The sequence below is a fragment of the Euphorbia lathyris genome, chromosome 4, assembly GCF_963576675.1.
Source record: "Euphorbia lathyris chromosome 4, ddEupLath1.1, whole genome shotgun sequence".
Lineage (NCBI taxonomy): Eukaryota > Viridiplantae > Streptophyta > Magnoliopsida > Malpighiales > Euphorbiaceae > Euphorbia > Euphorbia lathyris.
The window spans coordinates 77,217,474-77,236,367 of NC_088913.1; the positions used below are offsets into that span (position 1 = coordinate 77,217,474).

The 18,894-nt window shown below is 33.3% G+C and overlaps 1 protein-coding gene across 11 annotated transcripts; it reads right to left on the reverse strand.

Annotated features, from left to right (window-relative positions):
- Positions 1-12,200: 12,200 nt before the first annotated feature.
- Positions 12,201-18,686, reverse strand: LOC136226180 (DUF21 domain-containing protein At1g47330-like). Of its 11 annotated transcripts, none has more exons than XM_066014516.1 (12): positions 18,511-18,686; positions 16,695-17,533; positions 16,378-16,517; positions 16,197-16,284; positions 15,461-15,584; positions 15,208-15,380; positions 14,969-15,070; positions 14,153-14,255; positions 13,855-14,085; positions 13,512-13,633; positions 12,911-13,124; positions 12,201-12,573 (listed from the first exon to the last, which is right to left on the reverse strand). In XM_066014516.1, exons 9-11 carry the CDS (start codon positions 14,015-14,017, stop codon positions 13,035-13,037), a joined length of 375 nt encoding a protein of 124 aa, XP_065870588.1. In that variant the 5' UTR covers positions 14,018-14,085; positions 14,153-14,255; positions 14,969-15,070; positions 15,208-15,380; positions 15,461-15,584; positions 16,197-16,284; positions 16,378-16,517; positions 16,695-17,533; positions 18,511-18,686; the 3' UTR covers positions 12,201-12,573; positions 12,911-13,034. The 11 variants fall into 11 exon arrangements, with proteins under 11 accessions (XP_065870588.1, XP_065870592.1, XP_065870594.1 ...); XM_066014520.1 differs by having other exon boundaries at positions 16,695-16,757; positions 18,511-18,685; XM_066014522.1 differs by having other exon boundaries at positions 16,413-16,517; positions 16,695-18,686.
- Positions 18,687-18,894: the final 208 nt, after the last annotated feature.

Below are 18,894 nucleotides of genomic sequence, written 5' to 3' on the forward strand. Positions count from 1 at the left end.
ATACAAGTCGAGGCAAATACTCCATCTAAATAAAGAAAAGTTAAAAAGAATTAGAGGAAAGAAAGAAATAAAAATATCAATGAAATGCTCACCAGAGTTAGAGACCCCAGCTCTAGCCATGGAAACTCCCACTAAGCTAGAGGACAAGTCTGACCCGGTCGAAGACGAAGTCAAGTCGGTTGGCAAATAAGCGGAGGAGTCATTAGCAGTAGCTTGCTCCTTCTCGTTAGCAACATTCTGTATGGAAAGCTGATGAGCTAGCAATGGTTGCCACAGAGTAGGCATGTTAGAGCCTGCAAGCATAGGAGTTAATGAATCAAAATTGGAAGAAGATATCAAAACATACCTACGAGTAACTCATCATATTCAGTAGTCCTTTCTTTATACTATGCCTCTAACAGATTTAAGCAAGAACGGTGTATAGTCAGCAATATGAGTCCGCATATCCTCATTCGTGAAGGTAAATTTTAGATATGCACACTCTTCTTCTTCGATGACAGCGGAAACAACTCAGGCCAGTTAGCCTTATCCATGGCTTATGAGTTCCAAGAGTAACAGAATTGGATTCTTTCGGGGTATAGAGCCCCATCCAAAGGCTTACCCTCCTCATCTTCTAAACGAAATATCCAAAACCAATAGGGCTTAAAGTTCTTATTGGCAGAGGATTTATCAAACACAAAAGAAGGATGGCCTGAAGGAAGCGTCGATATCCACATAGAGTCATCATTCTTCCTCGTGGAAGGAGTCCAAAAATGGCAGAACAAGGGTCCAGTCAGCTCAAAATTTAAATCGTCATAAATTTTGACTAGTCCAAGAAAATCCAGCCCACCGTTATGAGATAAATGGGCAGGGCAAATGTCAAAATCATTCTGACGCGTGGTGATACAAAAACAACTTCCGAGGAAAATGCAAATGACACTTGTCAATAAGAGAAAGGTTTTGACCAAAGGCGAAAGGCTAAAAAAGTCATCTATATGTTCCCATATATGTTGAACCCTGTAAGAATTCAGAAAAAAAAATAGAGGACACATATGATATCGTACAAAACGAATTAGGTGTATAACATCTTATCAGCCTTCGGATACGACACCATGCGCCCTAATATGAGTATTCAGATCCATTGTGAATCTTCCGTGGAAAGTCTCATTTCTAAAAAGGAACCCTAATGCAGCTAGGTCAAAAACTCCACAATATGAAAGACTTTTTCTAGCACTATACTCCTAGTAGAAAAAGGAGTCTAAGCCACAAAAGATTCCTATAAGATTAGAGGTTACGTCTAATCTTATAAATGGACAAGTATAATCACACCTAAGGGTATGTTAATTATTATCTCACAACTAGTCCATACTCTTCAGTGCTTTCTAAGCACCTAACCAATTTAGCCATCGGAACGGGTTCACCGTACTCCTGTCCCACTTTAACCTTGGTTCTGTTTTATAGATTGACACACATAAGACTTAATAATACGTCCGGACACCTAGTCAAGTGGTTCAGATACCCAAATATAATCTAGTATGTACACCTCAAAATAAAACATTTATTTTGATATCTATATATAATATAAAACTGTAACGATGGATCTAAGATGTCACTTCCTCCTTTTTTACTGATAAAAAATATAATATAAAATATAATATATTAACTTTAATTATATTATTATATTTATTTATAAAAAGATTATTTTATCCGTACTATATCTAAGAGTTCTACAGAATTTAAATTAATCCCTAAAATCTCTGTAATTCTCTGCATATCTATATCTAAAAGTTCTAACATAATTTAAATTAATCCCTAAAATCTCTCTAATTCTCTGCATATCTATATATAATATAAAACAGTAACGATTGAGCTGAGGTGTCACTTCATAATTTTTACTGATAAAAAATATAATATATATAATATATTAATTTTAATTATATTATTATATTTATCTATAAAAAGATTATTTAAATTAAATGTGAAAATAAAATAATAATATTTAATTTATATACTATATCTAAGAGTTCTACGGAATTTAAATTAATCCCTAAAATCTCTCTAATTCTCTGCATATCTATATCTAAAAGTTCTACAGAATCTAACTTAATCCCTGAAATCTCTATAATTCTCTACATATCTATATTCTATATATAATATAAAACAGTAACGATGGAGTTGAGGTGTCACTTCCTCCTTTTTTACTGATAAAAAATATAATATATTAACTTTAGTTATATTATTATATTTATTTATAAAAAGATTATTTTATCCGTACTATATCTAAGAGTTCTACAGAATTTAAATTAATACCTAAAATCTCTTTAATTCTCTGCATATCTATATCTAAAAGTTCTACATAATTTAAATTAATCTCTGAAATCTCTCTAATTCTCTGCATATCTATATATAATATAAAACAGTAACGATGGAGCTGAGGTGTCACTTCATTATTTTTTACTGATAAAAAATATAATATAATATATAATATATTAATTTTAATTATATTATTATATTTATCTATAAAAAGATTATTTAAATTAAATGTGAAAATAAAATAATTATATTTAATTTATATAGCACCTTTATATCATTAATTGTAATTATTAAATTATACTTTTTTATTAATATTTATATATTAAGATGAATCCGTGTAACGCACGGGTCAAAAACTAGTTATTGTACTAAATAGAACCTGCTCTGGATGAAAGTAATATGGAAAAAGTGATATGAGAAAAAATTGATAAATGTTAATAAATATACGATAAAAGTTATACAAGTCATGAAATAAAAAGTATATAATATTAGATTGTATCGCAAAGTTAAAAAATTTATCCACATTTTTATACAATAATTTTGAATTTAACAAAACTATTTTTAAAAAGCTATTTTAGGGGTAGCATTTATTTTAAGCAAGCAACTTTATTAATGGGTAAATTATATTTATGGCTATTGAACTTTATCTATTTTAATATTGTAGTCATTAAAATTTAATTTTTATCAGTATCATCACTACATTTTTTACCATTCAATTTTAATTAACTATTCAAAATAACCGTTAACGACTTTAAATTGAAAATATTTTAAAATTAAAGTTGTTCAGAATGACATTACCATAACACTACATGAGTTATTTTCAAAAAAACAATATTTTTAGAGTATTCTCTCTAAAAATTCACTATCTCCTAACCAAACAACACCTAAATATCATTAAAGCTTCGAATTTTTCATTTGAGACCGTCAAGGATCGTTTTGAGGTATTAAGTGGGTACCTGTGATAAAAAGTGTGAAACTCAATGATCATACCGTTAAAAATTAAAAATTTAGTACCACAATATTAAAATGTGTAAAATTCGGTGGTCATGGGTGTAATTTGCCCTTTTATTAATCATGCGAGAATAAATGAAAGAAAGTAGAGAAGATGGGCGGAAGATAATGACAGGCCTATGGAAGAAGGATCTGCCTACTAAAATCCATCACAAAATCTCCGAGAACTGGATCAACGCCGTGCTCTTTCTGGGTCCTGTTGTTGCCACTTACTCGTCAGTTCCTTCTTCTTCTTATGCTATGTTTAAACATAATCAAATCAAAGTTGCTATATATGTCTTGTTTGATGCAGATATGCCCAGAATTACAGGGAGAAAGAAAAGTTGGCGCACAGGTTTTGACATTCACAACAACCTCATCAGATCAGATCAGATCAAAGCTTTTCATATATAAATAAATGAATCAATAATAGTTTGTTTTACGGGGATATCTTATGGAGGATTTCCCGTTGAGGTAGGTCACTGGTGAGGACGGGAATTCCGTCTGCATTTAGAGGATGGTTCTTGTATGTTCTATGGCCTTCCGATAATCTTATTGCCTGTTTCTTTTCATTTTTCTTAATGTTTTTTTTTTGTTTTTACTTTTAATTCTAAACATACAACTTAATTGAAACTCATTGCTCATCTGGGTAAAATGTAATAATTAATTACTCAGGTTGTAAAAACAATTAAGTTAAATGTGCACGTGATTTAAAATACTATTATATAATTTATAAAATAGATTAAAAATGAAGTCCTTATTTAGTTAACTATAAAATTTATCTTCTTTAATATTAGAACCACTAGAATCACATATCCGATCTTGATCGTTTATTTTTTTAAGACACGTGCAATATATATTTCGTACTTAACTTATTTTTTTACAACCGAGTGATGGATTACGCAAGTTTATGGGGCCAACTGAACATTTTATGCAAGTTCAGGGAGCTATTAATATACGGTCAATCAAGCTTTTTGGATAAGTTCAGGGGCAAATGATGTATTAAGCTAATAATAAATAAGGAATGCATATGAGAAGTATTGTTGGTGATAATATGTATTAGAGCATTACTGTTCTCTCAAAATAATGCTTAATGAGGTGGATGATGTTTGAAAGAGTGTTTTGCATTGAAGTAACAAAGGTTGTCAAAATGATTATGATAATTTTATCAATTTTTGGCACTTTTATTTTTTCTTTTTTTAATATAAAAAAATGATTTAATTGGCTACTATTGGTAGAATTTTATGACAATATTTATAATTGAAATAAATTATATATAAAATAATGATTTGTGGGACTATGGTAACAACAATTTGTAGAGTTGTTTAGTATTGAAACATTTTTTAAAAAAAGGTTGTCAAAAATGATGTGGATGAGAGAGAAGATAAAATAATATATTTTATGTTGATGTATTAAGTTTTGGCAAATTTGAAGGGTGTTTGTACTGGAGATGTTCTTAGTCACTCTTCAAATTACAAAGAGTCAATTATTTATATTATTTTTAGAGAATGACTAAGACGTTTGATTACCAACTTAGAAGGTGCTTGGTTGCTTATTTTCATGCACCTGTTTGTTTTTTCACTTTAAAATGGAGAGTTTTAGGTGTTTGATTAATGACCTCTTGTTTGCTTTTTACACCTGAAAATCAGCATTAGGCGTTTGGTTAGTAACCCACTGTTTGCCTTTTATACTTAAAAAGTAGCATTTTACAAAAGCAGAGAATCTCTGCTTTTTGAAAAATCGGCATTTTCAAACAGCAAACAACAAATCGTAACAGCAAACAGTAAATAACAAAAGCAAACAGCAACAGCAAACCGCAAATCTTAACAGTAAACATTAGGTAAAACAAATAGATCCTTAATCACTTAAATTAAAATGTTAAACACTTATTTAATTTAAAGGGAAAATTACAAAAATGGATCAAATAGGAGGTTCATTTACATATTTAACTCGTTTACTCAATCTACTACATATCTATACTGATTTTGTGTGACTTTCCCATAATACCCTCAATATTTACGCGCGTCTCCCTCCCTCCCCTCTGACTTCACAGATTCGCTATTATGCGAAGCCTGCGAAGCTAATGTTTGGGTTTACTTGATGAATTTAATTAGCATATGCGAAGCTAATGTTTGGGTTTACTTGATGAATTTAATTAGCGTATGCGAAGCTTAGATGTGTTTTGAAGCTAATTCGCGAAATGGTATATAACAAAAAAATGCCAAACAACAACGGATTCTAACATTAAAATCATAACATTATCAAAATTTACAACAAGATTGCCATAATAACAACATTAAAATCATAACATTATCAAAATTTACAACAAGATTGCCACAATAAACTCCTAACAAATCACTTCAAAGTGAACCTGACTAATCCGGTACCAATTTTGAAGCGGATGAGTAATTTCTCTCTCTACAGAAAGTCCAGACCTTTTAGGATGAGGAATGGAAGTCCAGATCTTTTGGGATGGACGTGTCCTATGGTGCACACCAAGATTGACACAATCTCTCATAACCAACCATTTTAAAGTGAATGTGCCAATCTTGAGGGAAATTTCTCCCTATACAAGAAGGAAAGTCATCTCCCCTGCAGCCCAATACGCCGCCTTCTAGAAATGGATGTTATGTAATCAACCACCTTCAGAAAAAATTAACCGTGTTAGGCAGGGAAAAAGACGATTTTGGGTTCGCGAAATGAGGATTAGCGAAGCATGCGAATGTAAATGTGCAGGGAAATAGGTGATTTTACTTCGCTAATCGATGTTTTCGCGAGGTATGCGAGGTCTGAAATGTGACGATCTACGTCGCATATCGATGCTTTCGCGAAGTCTGCGAGGAAAATCATGAACTTTTCTACTCGCAGACTTCGCGAACTAATCGATTCACGAAGTAGATCGTCACATTTCCAGCTCTTTCTTTTCACAGATCTTCGCGAAATCATCGACTACGCGAAGTGTATTCATGAAAAAACAGTAGATACTTACATTTTTCGCGCCTTTTGTTGAAACACCTTTCCACATGATTTTGATTTGACAAAATTATTTAAGTTAATCCCATGATTAAACAATTAAATTTAAGTGCTTTGATTTAATTGTACTAATGAGTTTGTTCAATGTTGAGTAAGTTAACTAACGAGAACAGGAACTGAAAGTCTATAAGAGAAAGTCAAGATAAGTCAGCAAGAGAAAGCTACACAGCCGGAGCTGAGTAGAATGCAACTCAGATTTAAGAAAAGAAATGTCTTCTTCAGTAAAGCTTAAAGGCAAAGCCGCTAAGTCAAGCTGAGTAGTCGTTAGGTCAACATCAATGATCCGTCAACTTGGAAGACAAGGTCTGATAAAATTCTGAAACAAATCAGAAGCCTCGGAAATCTGTCCTGCAGACTTTTTCGAGAAAGAGCATGGACCATTTGACTTTTGCTAGAAGACAAACCTGGCATAAGAAGACAAACCTGGCTCTTGGCGAAAACAGAAGACAGGATTGACCTGCAGCTCTGAAAGCTGACCAAGTAATGACGAAAGGAGACCGTTTCCCCACAACGGCTATATCGGGATTCAAATTATGGGCACCCAAAGATCACTATAAAAAGGGCAATCCATCACTTGGATTAGACAAGACAGACGAGCATATCTTCATCATTTTGAGTGAATACAAATTAGAAGCTCTATCAAAAAGAAAAAGCAAGCTCTTACACCAACTCCAATCATTGTGCAAAAGTCTAGATTGATTCAGTCATCTAAAGTGTTCTTTGTTGTATTAAGAACAATTTCTTATCATTTGTAAAAGGTTAGAAAGGTGAAGCTGAGTACTCGGTTATAGTACTCAGTGGTAGAGAGAAGCTGCGTACTCGGTTATAGTATTCAGTGGTAGATAGGATTGAGTAGACGAATAGAGGACAGTACTCTTGCATACTCAGTTGCTATTGTAAAAGTTTGTGCTCTACCTTTAAAGAGCTCAGTAGAGGATTGAAAAATCTCGGAAGGATTCCGAGGACTGGACGTAGGCGGAGAGGCCGAACCAGGATAAGTCTGCTGAGTAACTTCTAACCCTTTCTCTTGATATATATATATATATATATATATAGGAGAGATCATGTGTGACACATCTCTTATGGTGTGACAAGTATTATTGTGTAACAATGGCCAATTTTGTAATTAACCAGGGGAATGTGACAAATTTGTAAATAAAATGAAAAAGAAAATTGTTTTATTTTTTTTTTCTTTAAATGCATTTTCCCAACTTTTCCAACCTCGTTTTTCAAAAATTTTTATACCGTTGAACTCGTTTTAATTAGACCGTCATTTTAAGATCCCAGAAGGTCGGGTAAAAAAATTTCCGGTGAACGGAATCCGGCGATCTATTTTTCTGTGAGAAAACAATGTCCAGAAAATTCTCAAAAAATTTCAAAAAATGTAAAACATTATTCTGAGAAACTTTAATTCTTGACTCAAAGTGAGATTCCTTACGGTTTAATCCCAAATCAACGGAATCCGGCGGTTAGATGAGCGTTTTCCGATAAAAAAACCCGAAAGTGCCCTGAAAATTTTCAAAAAATTCCAGAAAATGTAAAACATTATTTAAATAAACTTTAATTCTTGAATCGAAGTAGGATTTCTTACAGTTTAGTCCCAATAAAACTTTTTCCTTAATTTTATCCATTTTACATCCTTCAACAATTTATTGGGTCAAAACCGCAAGAAATACCGCTTCGACCCAAGAATTAAAGTTTCTTAGAATAATGTTTTACATGTTTTGAATTTTTTTGAGAATTTTCTGAGTACTTTTTTTCTCACCAGAAAACGCCACCCGGATTCCGTTCACCGGAATTTTTTTTACTTGAACTTCACAGATCTTAAAATGACCGTCTAATTTAGACGAGTCTAATAGTATAAAAATTTTCGAAAAACGAGATTAGAAATGTCAGAAAAATGTATTTTAAAGAAAAAAAATAAAACATTTTTCTGTTGGAACAATATAAGTATTATGTTGTAACAAATGGTACACTGATTTGGAACAAATGGTACACTGATTTGGAACAATATAAGTAGGATAAAAACTTGCCCAGAAAATTATCAAAAAATTCCAAAACATGTACAACATCATTTTAAGAAACTTTAATTATTGGCTCAAAGCGAGATTCCTTATAGTTTTGACCCAATAAATTATTGAAGTATATAAAATAGATAAAATTAAGGAACAATTTTATTGGGACTTAACCGTAAGAAATCTCATTTCAACCCAAGAATTAAAATTTCTTAGAATAATATTTTACATTTTTTGGAATTTTTTGAGAATTTTCTGGACACCTTTTTTCTCGCCAGAAAACGCCTACCCGGATTCCGTTCACCAGAATTTTTTTTACTTGAGCTTTAGGGATCTTAAAATGACCGTCTAATTCAGACGAGTCTAATAGTATAAAAGTTTTCAAAAAACAAGGTATGAAATATCGGGAAAACGTATTTTAAAGAAAAGAAATAAAACAATTTTCTGTTCGAACAATATAAGTATTATGTTGGAACAAATGGTAAACTGATTTGGAACAATGTAAGTAGGACAAAAAACGTGCCCAGAAAATTATTAAAAAATTTCAAAACATGTAAAACATCATTTTAAGAAACTTTAATTCTTGGCTCAAAGCGAGATTCCTTACAGTTTTGATTCCAACAAATTGTTGAAGCTTGTAAAATTGATAAAATTAAAGAAACAATTTTATTGGGACTTAACCGTAAGAAATTCCACTTCGACCCAATCATTAAGGTTCCTTAGAATAATGTTTTACATTTTCTGGAATTTTTTGAGAATTTTCTGGGCACTTTTTTTCTCGCCGGAAAACGCCCACCCGGATTCCGTTCACCGGAATTTTTTTTACTTGAGCTTCAGGGATCTTAAAATGACCGTCTAATTTAGACGAGTCTAATAGTATAAAAATTTTCGAAAAACGATGTTAGAAATATCGGGAAAATGTATTTTAAAGAAAAGAAATAAAATAATTTTCTCTATTCTCTTTTTCATTTTATTTACAAATTTGTCACCTTACCCTTTTTAATTATTATCAAAACTACGTAGTTTTGTTATGTCACACAATAAGCTCTTTGTCACACCATAACCCCTTGTCACACTGGATCTCACCCCTATATATATATATTTTGCTTGCTTAACATTACTCAGTAAAATAATCTGTACACGCTGAAGCTGAGTAATCTGAGTGCTGAGTTGGAATCTAACTTAAGCGTTACTTCCCAACTCACGATTGAAACAGCTCTAGTCAGTGTCTGTCTAAAGCTGTCTCACACCACACTCAGCAGTGCTGACCTAAAACTAAGTTAAAACATCAAATCTTAAATTAAGTCAGCATTAATTAAGAAAAAGTTAAAATAGTTCATAACCCTCCCCCTTGGAACTAACTCCACTACGTTACATGGGACCAACAAGTGGTATCAGAGCCTAATAGCTCACTGATGCGAGTAAAAAGAGCAAATTTATGAAGATGATCATTCATGGAAAAGAGCTTCAGAGTCCTAGTTTTCAACTAGAAATAGAAGAAACAACCAGAAATTACAGTTCAAGCAGAAATCTTCACGAACAGCCTCTCAGTAGAACAGAACAGCTTAAACAACAACATTTAATGGGTCATTTGGAAGGAAAACGGATAAACGCGCGGGTCGAGCAAGTTACAGGAGAGAGAAAGAGAAAAAAACGTGGAAAGCAAGACAGCTTTCCATCTTGCGCCAAGTGTAGGAGGATTGTTTACTTGTCCTTGTTTTTACCTTTTTGTGACTTTTTGCCCTTGTAATTAGGGTTGATGTAAGGGGAGTATAAATAGGAAGAATATTATTGTAATAGGAATCTCGGCATTACCGCCACCACTAGTTTTATATTCTGTTTTTATTTTCGTTACAAGGATGTTTTTGGGAAGAACAAGTTGTTCACTCATGACCATGAATGAGTAGTTCTTCTGCAGGCCTAGCCAGCCATTTAGACGGCGACTATAAGTATCTCTTATCAATGAATGAAGTATTTTTATCCATGATTGAGTGTTATTAGCATGCTTTAAGAATAGATTAAGATCGAGTCTATTTGATAGTTACCGAGGATGACACGAAAGTGCTCCGACGTAATGGAAACAGCTAATCGGCATATGTTGTAGTGGACGGATACGAAAACTACCACATATTAGGGTTTCTTTATGAATGCTCTCTGTTGCTTAATGCTTGTTTGTATGTTAGCGCAAGGACACTTGGTTAATATTACTTACTTAGTATCTTTGGAAATGGGACACCGAACCTTAGTGACCATAGAGAGAGAGAAACCCAACTCATGAATATAAATTTATATCATTCAACGGTAAAAGTTAGGCACAGTTATTCGTTAGGCGTATGGCTAGATCTGTGCTTGTTTATCTTGAATTCATTCGTCTTACTTTTCGTTTATTTCTGTTATGTTAAAATCTCACACATTATTCACCCAAATTAAGAATCTAACACTTAAGGTAACTTATTCTTCTCACTAGAGACCAATCCCTGTGGAATACGACACTTGGGATGACATTTTCTAGCCACAGGCAGGGCTGTCATTGATGTGCACAAAGGGTAGCTTGTCCTAAAAATCAATAATGAAGAAGTAGTATTTAAGATGCATGAAGCAGTTCGTTACGCTCCAATTTCCGATGATTCATGTTACTTTCTCAATACACAAGATAATGATTTGTTCTTGCAAGAGCAAGTTGATAAGGAAAAATGTCAAGAGGAGGAACAACTGTTTGATCTAGACCAAGAAGGGAGTAATAATGAAGGCACTGATAATCACTAGTACAGAAATGGCCTATGGCCACGGTCGTTTACCCTCATTAGCCACGGTTTCACGACCGTGGCCAAAAGAGGCGTTGCAAATGCTTGGAATCTTTAGCCACGGTTGATCGACCGTGACCAAAGGGGCATTAGGGTCGGTTTTTACATATAACCGACTCTAATTTTTTATGTTTTGGCCATGGTTGTTACGAAAAACCGTGGTTAAAGGGGGTCTTTAGCCACGGTCTTTCGTAACAACCGACTCCAATGCCCTGATCATTAGAGTCGGTTGTAAAAGAACCGTGACTAATGATAAAAGCATTGGAGTCGGTTGTGGAAACAACCGACTCCAATGCTCTAATCATTAGAGTCAGTTGTTTTGTAACTGTGGCTAATGTTACAGTAAAACCTCTATATAGGAATACTCTATATAAGAATAACCTCCAATTTGTTATAAAAAATTTCGGTCCCAACTTGGACCGGTTATAAATAAGAATAACCTCCCAAATGTTAATTGTTATACATAATCCAAGTCCCACCTTTAGAAACTATACCTCTATATAGGAATAATTATGTAAATAATGTATATATGTATTAAGGATTTAAACAAAATTTATTAAAAAATTTAAAAATTATTGAGATTAAATATGAGTTGGCACACAAATTCCAACTTTAACTATAAATTCTTACCATTTTCCCATAAAACTCTTTTCTTTATGTATTGGAAACTAAACTCAAAACTCTTCCAATTCTTTAGGTATTGGAAATAAAACTCGTAGACTTGATATGTTAAACATTAAATTTATAAACTTTAAGTGTTGATTTTTTTTTTGGGTACCAAACTCTATATAAGAATAACCTCCCAATTGTTATACAAATTGTCCGGTCCCAAACGTATTCCTATATAGAGGTTTTACTGTATTTATATTAAAGTCGGTTGTTTTGCAACCGTGGCTAATGTTATTGTTTTTAACAATTTTACATCAGCAAATTCAAATTAAACCTGCTCTATTTTTTTTTGTATTACCGTAATCAACGGTAAACAAGATTTGTTATGCTCAGTCATTTACCGTAATAAAAATTGATCCTGATGTATTATTGAAATTAAATGCAAAATGAATAAAAATGTACACAAATATAGATAATTAATTAATCAAGAAAATTGATTCAATATTCACAATATTTTCAAATATTTAGCCAGCTGCATATTACTGTAAACACAAAAAAAATTGAGATATACTAGTTCTTTATCATTACTCTAGACATGCTAGTGTCAAAATGGCTATATTTCTTTGTTTCTTTTGATAAGTCACTAATCTAACTCACCAGGTTCAAACAACAACATCAGTTATAGAAGGGACTTGCTTCAGAATAAAAACAGGATCTCCCACATTAACTATGTTCCCTTCCCTCCTTCACTATTATCAAATCGGATTTCCATTTAGAATTTTATTCGGCTCTGATCTCTGTATCGCAGTATCTTGATTGATTGCAGGTATCTGCATGGAACAAGAAGCACAATATTGAATATTGGAAAATACAATCTTTGTTTCTAGTTTACAGGTTGTGAATGCCTAACCTTGCACGCATCACCGCTTATGAATATCCTAACCTTATCATGTATAAAAAATGAATTTAGTTCCTCTACCTCCAACACAATCAACTACCTAACTACTTCATGGAACATTAACAAATTCAGGAGCTAATTACAATCCTAGTGAAAGAATAGAGAACCATACTACTTCCAGAACAATATGACAAATGACACGATGATTTGATAACTCACTTAACAATTAAATGACCATAGAAGAAGAATATTGATATAAAGGACCTTACCTCAAGTGCAGAGCAATGAAATGCTTGCTTTTCATTTTCATTCTTCCAACTAGCATTTTACCCATTTGAAGAATCGGATCCGTACATTTCAAAGCATGGTAGTTGAAAAAAAATAACTCTTTTCTTAAGATACCCGGCTTCTGCATCTTAGCTTTTGTAAATCCATGTCCAGCTTATTTAAGAGTCTGTATTCAAATTTACCAAGCTGAATAGCCTGCAAAACAAACAAATTGTTGACAATTTTGAGTTCTTCCATGAATATTAGGTTACCCAAACAGGTTAAAATCTAAGAAATCTAAGAAATTTAAGCTTTATGGCTATGATAATTAACTCAAACATCTTTATATCGAACTAACTAATTTGGGAAGCCGGAGGTTAATATGTGAAATTAAAAAGATCAAGAACTCAAATCAACAAAAACTGAAAAGATTGGGGACTTAAAGATGTTATTTTTCCAAATCATAGAGCAGGAAGTAACAACCAGTCTAGACTTCAAGCAACAGTAAGATGTTATTTCCCCCCAAAAAAAGACAAACTGAAAAGATTAGGGACTTAAAGATGTTATTTTTCCAAATCATAGAGTAGGAAGTAAAGTAACAACCAGTCTAGACTTCAAACAACAGTAATATGTTATTTCCGCCAAAAAGAAGGGTTGCTGAACTAGAGAAGAAGTAGCTTGAGCTTCTAATTCAGTCTCCGGTTGCTTAGATTTTAGCGATTTCCCTAAATCATGAAAACAAAATTAAGATATTAAAGATCTGGAGCTAAAGCCGAAATTTTTTGAATTGATCAATAGCTTAATATGTATTTCGGAGAATTGAAGACCAAACCGTTCATCACCGGAGACGGAGTCATTCATTTTGATTTTTACTATTGTTCATTTCGAATTTCTAGTTCTTTCTAAACATTTTTCATTAAGTGAATTCTATGTTTTGAAAACTTACTAGTTAGTTTGAGCACTGGTATCTTCCCATTTCTAGCAAGCTCAACAATGATGGAATCTCCAATCTTAAGCTTGTAAGCAAGGCAGAAGGATTTCCAAGCACCTCTAATTACCACTTGAACTTCTGAACTGTAGTTTTGATGGCCAACATCTCCCTTCATCATCCTTCAGAATCATTGAGCAACTTCGACCATATAGACCGTGTTTCCTTACAAATTTTCGGGGGAACATACTGATTCAACACAAATAATTAGCTTGTTTGAAAAACAAATATGTAAGGCAGATAAGAGAATATTTACCAATTCAGTTTTTCTGAAGCTGTCTCGTGAGAGCTCAATTACACAATGAGGATGTTCAAGAACAGAGGAGCTAGCTTTTGCTTCTAATCTAGTTTTCACTTCCCTGCATTATGAAAACGGACACGGGAAATGTTATTTCTAAAATAGCCTACAAATGACACGGACACAAACACAAAATGCAAAAACACTATTAAAAAAGAGTTTCCATTCAACATAGCTAAGCATTAATCCCAAAACGGATGGCAAATTAAGTGATGATTTGGAGAACCAAACGGATATCATTTTAAGGAAGTTCACGGAACCAATAGATCATTTTAAATAAGTTCAGAGGACTAATAAATCAGTTTACACAATCAGTTGTTTTCAAAATTCCCGGAGCAATCGGCTTTTATGACCAACTTGGTGTGGCTGTGTATGTATTAGGCCCATATTTGGGGCATCAATCATCATATGGAAGTTCAAATAAATGGCTTTGTGTGAAATATGAAAGGGTTCTTGAATTTTTAGAATTTGGTCTAAGAACCCGATTGTCCTACTGAATTTTGGAGATATTTCATTAGCACCTGAACTTACACTTAAAGTTATCTGATGAACTTACTTAAAATGACCAAATAGCCAACTAAACTTACTTAATGTGACCTATTGACCTACGAAACTTTGTTAAAGTGATAGGTGCATTAAACAAATTCATGGGACTCATAAAACATTCTTAAGGTTTGGAAACGAATAGGTTCTCTGGACAAAGTTCTAGAAGTAGATTCAGATGATCAATAACAATATGGAATTGAGAAATGAACAGAAAGAACCGAACTTTACCACTAGTAGAATCTTTTGGAAGATTCTGTTCTTGAATTTCAATCTCGTCCTCTTCTATAGCAGTAAAAGGAGGATATTCCTTCTCACAAGCAGCATGTTTCCCTGCATTACAGAAACATAATTATCAAACAACATTGTATACATCAACTAAGCTTTAATCCCAAGTTCCCAACAAGTTGGGTCTTCCAAAAAGATCAAACAGATACAAAAATGAAATTTTTTGAAGTTATGAGCATAACCTTCACCAACATTTTGCAGCAGCTCGGAGTGAGTTCTCTTGTTCTTAAATTTTTGCAGCCTGACTCTTATCTAAAGTTGGAAGAATGGCTGGTCCTTGTCGACAGGCTTTACAAGTATCAGCTAATACTTTTTCAGGACTCTCACAAGCTGCCCCCATCATATCAATTCTATTCTGTATAACTAGAAACTCAGATCCTTGAAAGCAAGCAACTTTTAGATAATATACTGACTATTCTATAGACTCCAACTCACCTTTAGCTTTTTGATTTGAGAGATATAGGCAAACTGTGCAATCCCTAAAGCAATTGCTCACTCTTAAAATTATCATCTACTCCCATCTCCGGCAAAAGTTTCGAGGATAACATGACAGGTAAAACTGTATAAGAGAACCTAAAAAAATGTCATTTCCCCTAGACAATTATCATATTACCATACGTATATGACTGATGCATTAAGAAACTTTAAAGACATAAAGAGATATGTTAATGCTTCAAAAACTTTAACAATATTGAGAAAGTAGAGAAAAAACTTGACTGGAACAATAGTATAATCAAATTAAGGTAATTACAACAGATTGTTGAAGTTCAAAATCAGAAGTTCTCAATTTTCAAAAGATATCTTGTATGTATCTGATATATGATGTGCAAAATAAACATGGTAGAACCTTCAATTCAATTTTTTATTAGATTAGTCCTTGTTTGGTATTCATTTTATATTTTACACGGAACCAGGAACTTATTTTCTTTGCTTTCAATGCTTATGTATATTACTCATCAATTATAACCGTGAATCCCCAGCGGTATAGGGATCTAACACAATAGCTCAAGAGATTAGAACATTAACAAGAATGCAAAAAAAAGCTATGGAGAAAACAAAATTTTCTGATTTCATATCTCAGTCAAAAGGCAGCAGAATCAAACCAAATCTCAGGTATTAAAAAACAAGAAACGCAGTTCAGCACGAGTCCATTAAAAGGAAATGAGATTACCAGGACAAGTCCAATTATATTTTTCGGATTTCCTGCATAAACTGGAACTCTACTATGCCCCTTTGTCATTATAGCGTTCAGTGTGTCCCTATAGCACAGATAGAGAAAAAAAAACTAGGTTAGAATAAATGAACAAGAGAAACATGACAACGAGAATCAACAAAAAAACAAACAAACCCACAAATTAAGATTTGCATCCAGATCAAGGGAAAATGCCTTCGAAATAGGACTCATGGCATCTTTTGCAGTCTTTTCAGTCAATTCAAGTGCCCCAGCGATTATAGTAGTCTCATCATGTGTCAAATCCCCGCCTTTCCCTGCCTATATAATGGAAAAATATATGCACTGTTTCAGCGGAAACCAGAAGGGGCTGGGCTGGAGTTTGGGAGGGCTTCTTAGAGCATGGAAAATATGCCCTGAAGTGGATATCCCCCTTACATCACTCACTACATATTTCAAGCTAGACAATTTAAAAAAAGTTTAAATTAAATTCAATACCTCATTGCCATGGAAATTAACAAAAGTTTTGAGCTCTGCTCTCCGCAAAAGTACAGCATGTCCCTTGCCCAACATCCAATCCAAAACTTGGTAAGACAGGTTAAGTTGTAAGAAAGAAATAAACCGGAAAACTCAAATCATAAGATATGGATCAAATTCAAAATATTATAAAAAATAAAATGTTAACCATATTTAACTTTAAATATGAGGCTAAAAATGCAATCAAAATCAAATAGAGAGACAGAAAGTAGAAAATTGAAAGAAAATAAAGCAGAAAAAGAAATTAAGTTAATAACAAATAAATAGAATAGAAGTTTTGGAATATATAACCTTTTCATAAAAGTTGAAGAGTTATCTTTCCATTTCATAACTTCAAGTGAAAAGTCATAATTATTTGAAACATCTGTACGTTTATTCCTCTTATGTTTATAACGTACAGTACAGATATAACTTTCATATAACTCATCGTCACTTAATAAGCAATAAGCATACATACAACAGTAATACTAATATCATTTATTCCCCTAAATGGATGTTTCAGAATCCATTTTCATTTCCTTTCATAACTTATTTGAAACCATAGTTGAAACATCTGCAACTGTACGTTAGTGCCATGAATCGGCCGAATCAGTGGTGACTCCGATTCGGCCGATTCATGGCCGATTCAGGAAGGTTTCGAGCCAGGCCATAGAGTCGACCCGAAATCCTCCTGACTTGTAGCATTTTCTGCACTGACATTCTTCAGTTGCACTACAAAAGCCTTGGAAACCTTCTTAATCTCGTCCACAATGTTAAAAAGCTCCAAGTTTACCATTGAAAACTGCCCCAAAATATCTTGTCTGTTGCACAACAGCCAAGAAAGTTAATACTAGAAACTCAAAGATTAATTCTTAAGAACTACCACTTTCAATAATCTATCATATAAATCCCTTCCATTATACTTCAATTTTCCCATCAACCAAACAAAGCAGAATGTTTAATTAAGCAGCATTACTAAAACTTAAGGAATCATTCAGAAGATTACAAATTAGTTATAACAAGGGGGTTAAAAAGGTCAAAACAGCCAACAAAGTTAATACTACAAACTCAAAGGTTAGAATCAATCTGTACCAGTCACAAAGTAAAGGTAATTGTTTTCTTCCGGACTCTGCAAGGTCACTCACGTCTGGCAACTATAAGAAAAGAATGGTCACCCCTAGTTCGAAGGAAAGGAAGCGAGTTACTCCCGGTCTTTCTTATGTAAAGAGAGTGAAGTGAGCCATTAGCTCTGGGAAAGATGTAAAAAAAGGGGAAGGAAGAACATACTATAAAAATTCGGAATCGATTCCGCTCTTTCAGGTAGTCTTCTTTTATCCTATGCTGTTAGCGAGAGTAGTGGTAGTTCGAAAGGGAGTTCACTCGTTAAAGACCTCCAATCAATCAGACTCTTTAATTAATCTCTACAATGTTACCATTAGGGGTTTCCCATTTACAGATACTAGAAATTACCCTAGGATTGGAACTTCAATATAGCATTGAACTGATACTAGAAATTATCCCAGGACAGGGGTGAAGGCCCTTAATACTCTCCCATTTACTTTCAATGCCTCAGCTAAAGTCTTTTCAGATTATGTTATGGAAACATCTGAATAAGGAGACGAAACCACCAGAAGAATGAATACGAACAGGAGCAAAACCACCAGAAGAATGAATACGAACAAAGATAAAACCAGAAGACGGAACACGAATACCAACAAACTTGTATAATAAACGAAACCCATAACAAAAAACACAGAAAACTAAATCATAAAGGAAATCTAGAAGATAGAAGACAAACCCATATAACAATGAAGCTCGGAAGAATAACAAATCAAACCCAGTCATTGCGGATGAAACTTCAAACCAAGCTGCTTATGAGTAGAAAGTAACTCAAGCTCAAACGATGCAAACGAGAGAAAAGAGGAGAGCTGCTAATATTAGGTTGCGCAAAGGAGAGAAAGAGAAAGGGGGAGAACAACAGGTACATTGATATATGAATCTTCAGAGTCAGTTTTTTAATTAACCGACTCTAAAGAGTAATTAGCATCGGTTTTCAATGAACCGACACCATTAACCTCAGTAATTAGGGTCGGTTCTACCTGAACCGATGCTAATTACTGGTTTATTAGCCTCAGTTTATATTTAAACCGACGCTAATTATTAGGTTATTAGTCTCGGTTTA

Coding starts and splice junctions, on each gene's coding strand:
- LOC136226180 (XM_066014516.1), bottom strand. CDS start 14,017: ATGATGAAGGGAGATGTTGGCCATCAAAACTACAGTTCAGAAGTTCAA. Junction 13,634..13,854: donor ACCAGTGCTCAAACTAACTA/GTAAGTTTTCAA, acceptor TTCATGATTTAG/GGAAATCGCTAAAATCTAAG. Junction 13,125..13,511: donor GTTGTTTGAAGTCTAGACTG/GTTGTTACTTTA, acceptor TTTGTTTTGCAG/GCTATTCAGCTTGGTAAATT.